Source organism: Danio rerio, chromosome 20 (genome assembly GCF_052040795.2).
Source record: "Danio rerio strain M-AB ecotype USA chromosome 20, GRCz13ab, whole genome shotgun sequence".
Taxonomy (NCBI): Eukaryota; Metazoa; Chordata; class Actinopteri; order Cypriniformes; family Danionidae; genus Danio; species Danio rerio.
Genome location: NC_141040.1, coordinates 57,956,940 through 57,969,580, shown reverse-complemented (window position 1 = coordinate 57,969,580; position 12,641 = coordinate 57,956,940). Strand labels below are relative to the sequence as shown.

The following is a 12,641-nucleotide window of genomic DNA, read 5'->3' as shown; positions in this document are numbered from 1 at the left end:
GATTCTGACTTTTTCATAGAAAGCAAAATGACCATTTATGCTTTGATTGTGTGTGCGTAAGGAGGATGCTTCGAACTTTATAGATCGATGCGCATAAAGAGTAACATTTGGACAGCTTTAAAAGAATAGTTTTAATCTATAGGCCTTTTTCACACTTCCTGGTTCCGGTAAGAGAAACAGCGTACCACAACATCCGGTTTCAATGCGACGGAGTAAGAAAGAATGGCAGGGTCATCTCTTCGCTGTTATTGCAGCGTTCCCTGCTGCTCCAACTCAAAAACATGACACCCTTACTTTTCCACGATCTCCCGAAAGACGAAGGACAAAGCAAATCATGGGCGAAATTATTAGAGGGGTTGAATGTCGTTTCAAGTTATATGCGGGAGTACGTTCGTATGCTGTATGCACTTCAGAGCGGAGATCATGTTTAATCAAAGACTGGTGGGCTTAGTTTTGAAGAAACCAGATTTTAAGGTACTGATGACTGAACTATGCTTGTATAATATTCAATTCAGCTTTATTTGTATAGCGCTTTTACAATGTAGATTGTGTCAAAGCAGCTTCACATAAATGCTCATAGTAACTGGAACAGTGTAGTTCAGTTTTAAGTGTTTAAGTTCAGTTCAGTTCAGTTTAGCTCAGTTCAGTGTGATTTAAAGTCATTACTGAGAGTCCAAACACTGAAGAGCAAATTCATCAATGTGTAGCTCTACCAATCCTGAACCATGCGAGCCAGTAGCGACAGCGGAGAGGAAAAAAAAACTTCACCAATAGGAGAGTGAAGAAAAAAAAACCTTGAGAGAACCAGACTCAGTTGGGCACGACCATTTTAATTTCTCCACTGGCCAAAAGTCTTGTGCAGCGCTGCAGTCTCAGCGGTGGAGGCTGGAAGCTGGCTTCAGCGAAGACTCGTCTGGTCCCTGGATAGTACCAGTATCAACTCTCTAAACAAGAAAGCTCGACCCACTTTAAAAATGTGTGACCTCTACAAAGTATTTAATTATTACATATGTAACATTACATTTTGCATATTTGTATTTTATTACCTCCTGGCATGTATATTTTTGTTTTGTAAAATGTTACTTGCTGTTCTTCAAATAAATAATAAAAATGTATTTTTTCCACGAGTAGAAGGAGCTAACGTGTTACACAAAGCAATAAACAGCCTGTAATGTATGGGGCTCCCGCATTGACCGATAGCAACTCGCCTGTATAACTGCCTCGCCATTCACTATATCTGACTCGAATAAAAAGAAAGGAGGGGTTAGCACAGTTTACAGACGGGACAACTGACATAAAACTAGTGATGTGCGATACCACTGATTTCCTATCCGATCCGATATCAAGTAAAATGAAGACGAGTATCGGCGATACCGATCCGATTCCGATACTGCCCAAAAAAGACTGTTTGGGTTATTAAAGTAACAAGTAGTGTACTTAAAAGTGTCACTTTATACTGAATACGAACCATATTACGGGTTATTATTGTTTATTGATGAAGAATTATTATACAAAAAGCCAACTTACATAATTATTGACAGCTTCTGAGCATGTATATCTTAAAACGCCTGCCTGAACATCTTAAAAGAACATTCACACTTCTACATTTTGTGACATGTTAATCCGGTTCTCATGAAAGTGTTTTGAACCTTTTTTCGTTGTTTTATCATTGTCACAAAAAAGCCCACAACACCTAACACAGCCACATCGCCGCATTTTCTCCCTCTGTACCTGGATGGTGCCTGCCTGCTGCACCTAAGGACGCTGAAAGCGATGTCTGTCTCGCCCTAGCAGCATCTGTACCTCTCCTTTCCTCCTCGTCTGACCGCCTAATTATGGCGTTGTCATATTCTGTCTTGTGATTTCTATGTAGATGTTTGATTAGGTTTGTAGTATTACCACAGTACCTCACTGTTTTTGTTACACGTGCCACAAACTGCATCGTTTGAGTTTATGGAAGTGAAGGAGCTCCACACATAACTTCACATGTGCCAGCCCACCCAGCGGACTGAGTGGCTAGCGAGCTCCGATTCTGCAGTAGTCCGACTAAGTTGGAATTATTCAGAGAAACTAGGGTAATTGTGGTTACTTTCCGCTGTGTTTCTACTTCCAATAAAATACATATTTGCTCCAAATTATCGAAATATGGATATTTTGATAAAATAATCTATTCTAGAACATACAAAGCTGGTATCGTAGATATCAATATTTTAGTATTGATCAGAACATCACTACATAAAACTAAACCTGCTGGATGTTAAATAGCCGTGTTAATCTTGCTTACGAATGGCTTGAATGAGCAGACCTTATGCTGTTAGCTGTGCACTTTACTGGAACCTGACGTTGCAAACGCTTTGTGTAAGACACGTTATCTGCACAAATTCTGCAAATCGGTTTCTTTTAAATGCTGTCTAGGCTACGTCAGTTTTACACATTCACCGAATAACATCTTCCTGTCCAAATTATGGCAAAGTTAACAGTGAGAAAGTCATCCGCTGTCCTGAGGCTGTCATGTTTCTGCGACTCCTGGTGAAACCGGAAATAGCGATAAATTGCTTTGAAGGGCGCCTCCGGTGTTCAATTCTGCTGTAATAATAAAGGTCTATTTAACTTGCTTTGAATATCTTTGAGGGAATACTGCTGTTGATCAGCGCCACCTGCTGGACTGATCATTTAAACAATGGCATCTTATGGGGATGGATGAGAAGTGCTATCCAATACAATTTTTCCCCTAATATATATTTATTCATTCAGTTTCCTTCGACTTAGTCCCTTATCTATCAGGGAACGCCACAGTGGAGTGAACTGCCAACTAATCCATCATATGTTTTACACAAAATTTTACAGGAGGGCAAAAAATTCTGACTTAATTCTAGAATGTGATGAATTGCCATCAATCTTTGCCCAGCATGTATAATTTCTAATCATTTTACTGCGCTATAATAATCCTGCTGGTCTGACCTTGCTGGCGTTTCTGGCGGTCGGCGGCGGCTCGTCTCTCAGTCTCTTCATAGCAGAAATTGGTGTTTCGCTAAAATACGGAGGTTCTCCATCAACCATCTCCACCACCATGATGCCCAGAGACCAAATATCCACCTGCGCACACACACACACACAAACAGACAGACAGATAGATAGACAGACAGACACACAGACAGACAGAGAGTATGATTCTAGATTCTGAACAACAACATGCAACTTTATGCACAATCACACGCGCTTGTGCACTGTACTTTACTGTCGTGTGAAAGAGTTAGCACACCCTATTGAATTTCATGTTATTATGTTACAAGACAATATTATATACTCACCGGCCACTTTATTAGGTATTCACCTGCTCGTTAACGCACATTTCTAATCAGCCAATCACATGGCAGCAACTCAATGCATTTAGGCATGTAGACATGGTCAAGAGGATCTGCTGCAGGTCAAAGCGAGCATCAGAATGGGGAAGAATAAGAGACTTTAAATGTGGCATGGCTGTTGCTTCCAGACGGGCTGCTTTGAGTATTTCAGAAACTGCTGATCTACTGGGATTTTCACGCACAACCATCTCTAGGGTTTACAGCGAATGGTCCGACAAAGAGGAAATATCCAGTGAGCGGCAGTTCTGTGGGCGCAAATGCCTTGTTGATGAGAAATCTCACATCATGGATGTGCAGCCGACAATTCTGCAGAAACTGTGTGATGCTATCATGTCAATATGGAGCAAAATCTCTGAGGAATATTTCCAGTAGCTTGTTGAATCTCTGCCCTGAAGAATTAAGACAGTTCTAAACGGCAAAAGGGGTCCAACCCAGTACTAGTAATGTGTACCTAATAAAGTGGCCAGTGAGTGTATATTGCTCATAATAAAAAACAAGACTTGTACAGCATTTATTAATCATTCACCAATGCATTACTAACATACAAATGCCTGCTTGCTATCATCAGTTAATGCAGGGGTTCCCAAACTTTTCAGCCCGCGACCCACAAAATGACAAAGGCAGTGACTCGTGACCCCCAATATTCTCTGAGGTGGTGGTTATAAATACAGAAACCTTGTATTCAATGACGCACACACACCAATAGACCCAAGTGTTTTTTTATGTATGTCAGTGCGGTAAATGGGCCAGAAAGTTTAACCTGGTGTTATAAAATCAATCTGCTGCATCTGACAGTATTGCTGTGTCTTTAGTATAATGTATTACCTGAGAAGTCACAATCCAATAGAACCAGTAACTATAAGCTACTATAGTAACTATATAGTTTATAGTAACCATAAACGACTATTTTTTTTTCTCTTCAGTAGGTTATTGATAAAATACAGTAAGTCTAAGGTTTAATAAAAATGTATTGATTTTTGAAAATCACCAGGGGACCCCCCTTCATTGTCCCGCGACCCCCACTTTGAGAACCTCTGAGTTAATGCACCATGAGTTAACATGAACAATAAATTACTTTATTTTAATGACCATCATGAACAGATACTGTAGTAAATGTATTGTGTGTTCATGTTAGTAAATGCATTACTTAATACAAGCTTATTATAAAGCGTCGCCCGATAATTAAACCACATTAGTAAATAGAGTTAATCTGATTCAGGTTTATTTGTGTAACACTTTCATAACTATTGTTTCAAAGCAGCTTTACAAAAGCTGCACATTAATGCATTACAATCATATTCACATGCCACAGCCAAAAAAAAAAAAAAAAGTGTGTTTGATGACCATCCGACAAGCTAATCCAGCAAACAATAGTGCTTAAAACGTATTTAGACGTCATAATTACATAGAAATTGAGGCTAATAACTGCAAAAAGGTCCATATTTTAAGTAAAAAGCACCACCCTTTCCACCAGACTACCTATAAGCCTGCTATTTATGCATTTACCTGAGGAGGAAGCATACTCTATATAAGAGACACAGCCATATCACCCTGCAGCCCAAGAGCGGTTACTCACTGAAGCTAAGCAGAGCTGAGCCTGGTCAGTACCTGGATGGGAGACCACTAGGGAACACTAGGTTGCTGTTGGAAGTGGTGTTAGTGAGGCCAGCAGGGGGCGCTCAACCTGTGGTCTGCGTGAGTCCTTATGCCCCAGTATAGTGAAGGGGACACTACACTGTCAATGGCACTTCTCGTGTAAGAGCAGGGGTTTAACCCTGGTGTCCTGGCCAAAGTCCCTCTATCGGCCCTTACGATCATGGCCTCCCAATCATCTCCTTCCACCGAATTGCCTCGACCACTGTCTCTCCACTCCATCTATAGCTGGTGTGTGGTGAGCGCACTGGCGCTGTTGTCCTGTGGCTGCCGTCGCATCATCCAAGTGGATGCTGCACACTGGTGGTGGTGTGGAGAGACCCACTCATGACTGTGAAGCGCTTTGGGTGTATGGCCATACACAATAAATGCACTATATAAATACACATTACATTACATTACATATTTGGAATAGTTGAAGGTTATTAGTTACCATCACTTTATTAGTTACTAATAACTAATCAACTAGTAACTAATCGCTTTTAAGAGTTAAAGTTATGATATATAAACATAGTTAACCTGCAGTTATAGGGCCCTATCATACACCCGGCGCAGTGTGGCGCAAGGCGTGGCGCAATAGTCTTTTGGTAGTTTCAGCTTGGCGCAAGAGTGGTTTTGAGGCGTTGCGCTACGCTGTTTAAATAGCAAATGCATTAGCGCTCATTTGTGCGCCCATATAGGCGTTCTGCTCTAAAAAGGAAGGTGTTCTGAGGCGGACTGTTGGCGAGTTGCTATTTTGAGAAACTATAATAGATTTTTCATTAGACCAAAACAAACCCGGTCTAAACTCCAGCACAGAGTTGCACCTCGCTTACACACTGCTTAATACACACAAGAGAGCAATAGGCAAATATCTTTACATATGAAAACATTTAAATATTAAGGATATATATAGGATATAATAAGAATAGATATAGAATATAAATATAAAGGATTAAAATATTACACAACATACTATTTTCTAGCCTACATAAATATGAAAAATCACTGCTTTTATGTCTTCTTCATCTCGGGAGGCTTTTTCAGTTCATTCATAACAATTTGCTTTTGTATAATGTTATTATAATTAGCAGTATTATTTATTATATCCATATTTATATTTGTTTCATTAAAAACAAGTTTAGATTTGCCCACCTGTCAGGTTTTAGACCATATGGGGCACAGCATGTGTTTTAGGATATAACTCAGGTTTTTGAGCACACTTCATTATTATTGTTCATTTATTCGTTTGCTGGAAATTAGAACTGAATTTAGAAATAGTTTTGAAACGAATATTTGCGCTTAACAAACAAAAGTATTTATTTATAGGCTAATTGATGTCTGTGCGTAAAGGTTTCTCTATCCAAGAGCGAAAGTGAAAGTAGATCCATTATCTCTCATTCTCACGCAGTAGATGCTCTGTTTAACTGTTTTCTGTTAACTGTGAACTGTTTGCTTGTGAAATGCTCATTTTTTCCACTTAGACTTACTTTGCGTCCTGTAAATAGCGAATGCGCTCTTGACGTGACGCAGCTGGCTCTTAAAGGGAATGGGAGATGAGACTCTGATTGGTTTATTCTTAAAACACACCTATAACTCATTAAGAAAATAAACTCAACGCTTTTAGACCATGCGCCACGGCAAAATAGAGCCCTTAGAGTATATAGGTGATGTGTGTGTGTACATGTTCAATCAAGTGTATTTGTGTTAGATGGAGTGTTGGGTTTTTGGATGCATGCTGGCCTGATTGGGTAGATTTACAAGGACAGCAGAAAATGAAGACCTGTTTAAAATGATTTAAGACCTACAAGACAAAAGTTTAGTGAATTTAAGACTTTTTAAAGCCTGAAGTGTTGCTGACCTCAGTGCCGTACGGCGTCTTAGAAACCACCTCCGGTGCCATCCAGTATGGAGTCCCGACCAGAGACCTCCTCTTGGGTACGTCTTTACTGATCTGAGCACAGAAGCCAAAGTCTGACAGCTTGACCTGCGGGAAAAATACATAGAAAATTCAAACCTTTTGACATTTGACGGTGTACGATCGGCTTCTGTCTGTCAGGTGATGAATGAATGACTCAAACCCGACAGAAGACTTCAAAAATGAACTGATCTCCTCTTCCTGTGTGATGTGTGTATGTGCTAATGAATGAATCACTCGCTCAGAGGACTCATCGTTATTGAGTTGAATAAATAATTCATTTAAAATGGACAACTCATTGAACAACGACCGATCAACGATCCGGCGTCATTTACATACTGCTGCTCTCTGATGATCTGAAATGCTTCTTTTATTGTGGCTCTGGATAAGATATTCAGCTGAATGAGTGTGTGTGTGTGTGTGTGTGTGTGTGTGTGAATGCTACCCTGCCGTCCAGCGTCAGCAAGATGGAGTCGCTCTTGATGTCTCTGTGGATGACGCCCTGAGAGTGAAGATAACACAGAGCCTGCAGGACAGACTCACACACCGTTGCTATCTGCTCCTCTGTCAGCCTGAACACACACACACACACCATATAAAGATACACATGCACACAAACAAAAACAAACACACACACACACACACACATTTAGACAGAGATGCATACACACACATATGAACGCACATCACATATATTAACACATGCACACACGGACATATAGACAAACATGCACACACACATACACATATAGAAACACATGTACTCACACACACACACAGACACACATGCACGGGCACACACAGACACACATGCAGACAAAGACACACACACACATATGCATGCACACCACATATAGAAACACATGCGCACACACACACACATAAGCGCACACACGCACACATATATAAACACATGCACACACGCACATATAGACACACATGCACACATATATAAACACATGCACACACAGACATATAGACACACATGCGCACACACACATATACACTCATGCACGCACACACATATAGACAACATGCAAACACATTCAGACACACAAGCACACACACGCACAGACACACATGTACGCACCCACAAACACACACATATTTGCAAGCACACACACATATATATACTCGTGCACATATAGACACACATGCGCACACACACATAAACACTCATGGGCGCACACACATATAGAAACACATGCAAACACATACAGATATGCATGCACAAACACTCATGTACGCACACAAACACAGACACACATGCACACACACGTATATAAACACATGCGCACACACATTGTTAGGCCACAGTGTTGTGTGTTGTGGTGAGGTAAAGGCTATGAGTCAGTGTTTCTCACCTGGTCTCTGAGACGATGTTGGTGAGAGCGCCGCCCTGCAGGTACTCCATGATCACCCACAGCTCTTCACCCACCAGCGCACTCTTGTACATCTCCACCACATTCTGATGCCTGTAGTCCCGCATGATCACCACCTGAGGACACACACACACACACACACCATGCACACAACTTAACACATGCAGTTTCTCTGGATTTATTAGGTATGTTGTTCTATAAAGGTTTGATAAAATATTGGTTTGTTTTTTTCTTTAGAAAATGAAATGTTATTAGAATAACAAAACATTTAGAAAACGTAACAAAAGTTTACAGAATAAAAAAAAAATAATTTTAAGCCAAACACAACTTTAAATCATAAATACACAGGAATTGGAGAAATGTTAAAGCCATCGCTAATTTTGTTATATTTATCACCATTAAGGCAAGGCAAATTTATTTCTATAGCACATTTCATACACAGTGGCAATTCAAAGTGCTTTACATAAACAGGAATAAATAAGAGAAGTGTATAAGAAAATAAAAACAAATAATAAAAGAGATTAAAAACATAAAAACAGATTAAAATGTGTTATAATTTTTTTTATTTAATATCTATATGTATCATTCATTCATTCATTTTCCCTTGCCTTAGTCCCTTTATTCATCAGGGGTCACCACAGCAGAATGAACCGCCAACTATATATACAGTTGAAGTCTGAATTATTAGCCCCCCTTTGATTTTGTTTTTCTTTTTTAATTATTTCACAAATTATGTTTAACAGAGCAAGGAAATGTTCACAGTATGTCTGATAATATTTTTTCTTCTGGAGAAAGCCTTATTTGTTTTATTTCGACTAGAATAAAAGCAGTTATTAATTTTTTAAGAACCATTTTAAGGTCAATATTATTAGCCCCTTTAAGCTAAATATTATTTTCGATAGGCTACAGAAAAAAACACCATTATACAATAACTTGCCTAATTACCCTAACCTGTCTAGTTAACCTAATTTTGAATTTTTTGTCTAATATTATCATAACACTATTATGATTAGAAATGTGTAGAAAAATCTGCTCTCCATTAAACAGACATGGGGGAGGGGGGGGGGTAATTAGGGGGCTAATAATTCAGACTTTAACTGTATATGTATGTATATACATGCATGCATGCATACATACATACATACATACACACACACACACACACACACACACACACACACACACACACACACACACACACACACACACACACACACACACACACACACACACACACACACACACACACACACACACACACACACACACACACACACACACACCAGCAGTCATTAAACATTTAAATAAGGCAGAAACTAAAGCAGCGGAACTTCGGTGACTTGTATATTTGACATTTTATAGATTAATTTGTTCATTCATTCATTTTCTTGTCGGCTTAGTCCCTTTATTAATTCAAGGTCGCCACAGCGGAATGAACCGCCAACTTATTCAGCACATTTTTACACCCTTTCAGCTGAAACCCATCTCTGGGAAACATCAGCACACACTCATACACACACATGCACTACGGACAATTTAGCCTACCTAATTCACCTGTACCGCATGTGTTTGGACTGTGGGGGAAACCGGAGCACCCGGAAGAAACCCACACGAACGTAGGGAGAACATGCAAACTCCACACAGAAATGCCAACTGAACCAGCCGAGGCTCAAACCAGTGACATTCTTGCTGTGAGGCGACAGCACTACCTACTGCACCACTGCATCGCCCATTTTATAGATTGTTTTAAACACTTATTTGGGGGTGGGGGGGGGGGGGTGGACACTTGAAGTGATTTATTTATTCTTTATAAGTGCTTTTATGTTTAAAAGTTCTTAAACCCAAGTGCTATTTTGGGATTTTGCCTACCCAAATTTAAAGCTTTAAAGCTCCCTCGAATATGCCCCTCCCACTGATTAGCATAAGCTTTGCATTAAGGGTGTCATGATCCTCCAAATCCTCGATTTGATTAAATTTTCGATTCTAAAGGCACGATTCGATTTTCGATTATGAATAATTAATTAATTAATGACCAATTAATTATTAGTAGCCTACCGTTTAAACTACCTGACCTGCATGGTCTTTGTTTTACCCATAAACAAATCATACAGTAAATGAATAAAGGCAAGATACACACATAATTACACCTGTCAATCACTTTTTCTGTGGGACTCGTGAATAGGCAGTGATCTGTGTCGTTATAGTGGCGTCGGTAAAAAAGACGCACAACCGACAGGAACCAGCCAACAGTATCTGAGGTGTTCACTAAAATGCCTAAGTACAAGTGAGTGAAAGATTGAAGCAGTCCTCTGACTGCCTGGACCTGCTGTCTCGAGCGCATGGTTGCGTGCGTCTGCGTCTGTGTGGTCATGTGATGTGCATTTTCAGAGGTAGTGAGGAAGGAGGGCTGCTAAACGCCACTGTGGATGTCAAATCGTTGTCGTTCTAAAATGCCATTTAAAAACAAAGACAGTGTAAACAGGGCCTGAGTGTGAACTTTTCGCGAGCGGATTTGCAATGGGGGCGGGTGGAGGATCGCGATGCTGGTGTTGTCTATCGGAAGAACCGTACGTTCATAGCAGAGTAGTACATAGCAGAGCTTGCAAAACTGTGTTTTGTTTTTTTGTCGATAACACGAACGTTGTCAACATAACTCACTGGAAATCCAAAATGCTTCCACACCGGCGACTTCATTGAAAGAGGAGAGGGTTTAAGCTCTGTCGACGGGTCTCCTGCTTCTGCAGTTTAACAAGCACTTCAACAAGCCTGTTTTTTCCCGCTTGGCAAGCCAAGCTGACGTGACATGGGGGCGTGGCAGCATCGACGATACTATTTTTTGATTCGATAATCGAAATTGAGCATTGGTGTCATGATTTCGATTAAAAGTCGAAATCGTGACACCCCTAATTTGCATATTAGGTTGACGTTGAAAATGAAATCGAAAATGAAAAATAAAAGTGTCAATAAAAGGAAAACCTAAATGTACATTTTTATTTGAATTGTGTCACTATTATAGCGTGAATGAGCGATATCACACGAGTAGCAGTGCGATAAGGCTGTATATCGGTACTGGTGGGAGGCGTGCGTTGGCTTAGTGCCCCCAACAGTGCCGATATACAGCCATATCGCACTACTACTCATGTGATATTGCGTTTATACAACAGTTTGACGGCATTATTGTGTATATAAAAACAAAATCAAACATGTAGAGTCTCAAAAACACTTTTGTATGAGGAACTACTTTCTTCCGGATTCAAGTCATAAGCTGACAGTTGAACAGCTGAGCAAGCATCCTTTTGCTGGCTGTATGTGGGCGGAGTAATACACAAAGGGTAAAGAGGCTGTAGGAGTTCTGATATTGCAGATTATCGCACGGCTATCAGCCAATCAGATTTGAGAACCAGACAGAACTGTTGTATAAACATTAAAAGCACGCTTTGTAAAAATTGTTTGCATTTTATTTTCAATTTTGGCAGATATTTTGCAAACAGTGTTTTATAATGAAACTGTTAATCTGGTTTTCATTTTAATGTCCAAGGTTTAATTGATTTATTTAAAGTTGGCAGGAATTACCTTCCATACTCTATTTCCAGATTGATTTGTTTTCATACACAGCGCATGCATCACCTCATTGAAGAGCAGCTCTCTCCTCTGCTGTTTGCGCAGGTCCATCATCTTGACGGCCACCTGTCGTCCGCTGTGCTTCTCTCTGGCGATGCACACCACCCCAGTCGAGCCCTCCCCGATCTTGATGAAGTTCTCCAGGTATGAGCGCGGGTCTCCCGGATCCACCACCATCTGCAGCGCGGCTCTGAACTGTGTGTGTGTGACGCTGGGCTCTGTCAGCCCAGGAGACGAGGCTCCGCTGGGGGCCTGTCTGGGCTCTGACGGGCTGTCCTGTGCTGGAGGAACATCGGCTGGGATAGTGGAGAGTTTGAGGGTGTTATCAGTGGAGGAACGGCGAGGCGTCTGCATAGAGATTATCCCATGGCCTGGTTTTGGACTGCTGGTGCCATTGGGTTTAGATGCAGCTGGAAGATTTGGAGAATTGACCTGTAAACCAGAGAAAATGCACATCTGTTTTTCAGGGATACTGCATGCTTGGAGCTTCAGTCTTGTTTTTAAGTAAAAAAATTCTTAAATCAAGAAGCATTTACAGGACAAGCAAAAGCTATTATTTTGTTTTCAGAAATAATATTTCAAAATTAAGTGAATTTTTGAATCAAGCTGAATAATTTGTATAAATTTGTAAAGATAAATAAACTTTTTTTTTCTTTAAATGCGCTGTAAACGGGAGAAAATACAGCAGCATAATAGACTGAAGTCTTGTAACAGGGTTTCTGC

General features: G+C 40.3%; 1 protein-coding gene and 1 long non-coding RNA gene across 10 annotated transcripts in view; both read right to left on the bottom strand.

Moving 5' to 3' along the window:
* LOC147839507 (uncharacterized) overlaps nt 1-12,641 on the bottom strand; it is a 519,823-nt gene that overhangs the window by 380,717 nt on the left and 126,465 nt on the right. The gene's annotated exons all lie outside the window — the stretch shown is intronic.
* The window catches only part of pak6b (p21 protein (Cdc42/Rac)-activated kinase 6b), a 60,702-nt gene that overhangs the window by 2,462 nt on the left and 45,599 nt on the right, over nt 1-12,641 (bottom strand). For 8 of the 9 annotated variants that reach the window (XM_087297689.1, XM_087297691.1, XM_087297692.1 and 5 more), the window contains 5 exon segments: nt 11,925-12,350; nt 8,280-8,413; nt 7,361-7,487; nt 6,859-6,984; nt 2,962-3,096 (listed from right to left, as the gene is read on the bottom strand). In XM_087297689.1, coding sequence (XP_087153815.1) covers nt 2,962-3,096; nt 6,859-6,984; nt 7,361-7,487; nt 8,280-8,413; nt 11,925-12,350 — 948 coding nt within the window. 9 annotated transcript variants of the gene reach the window in all.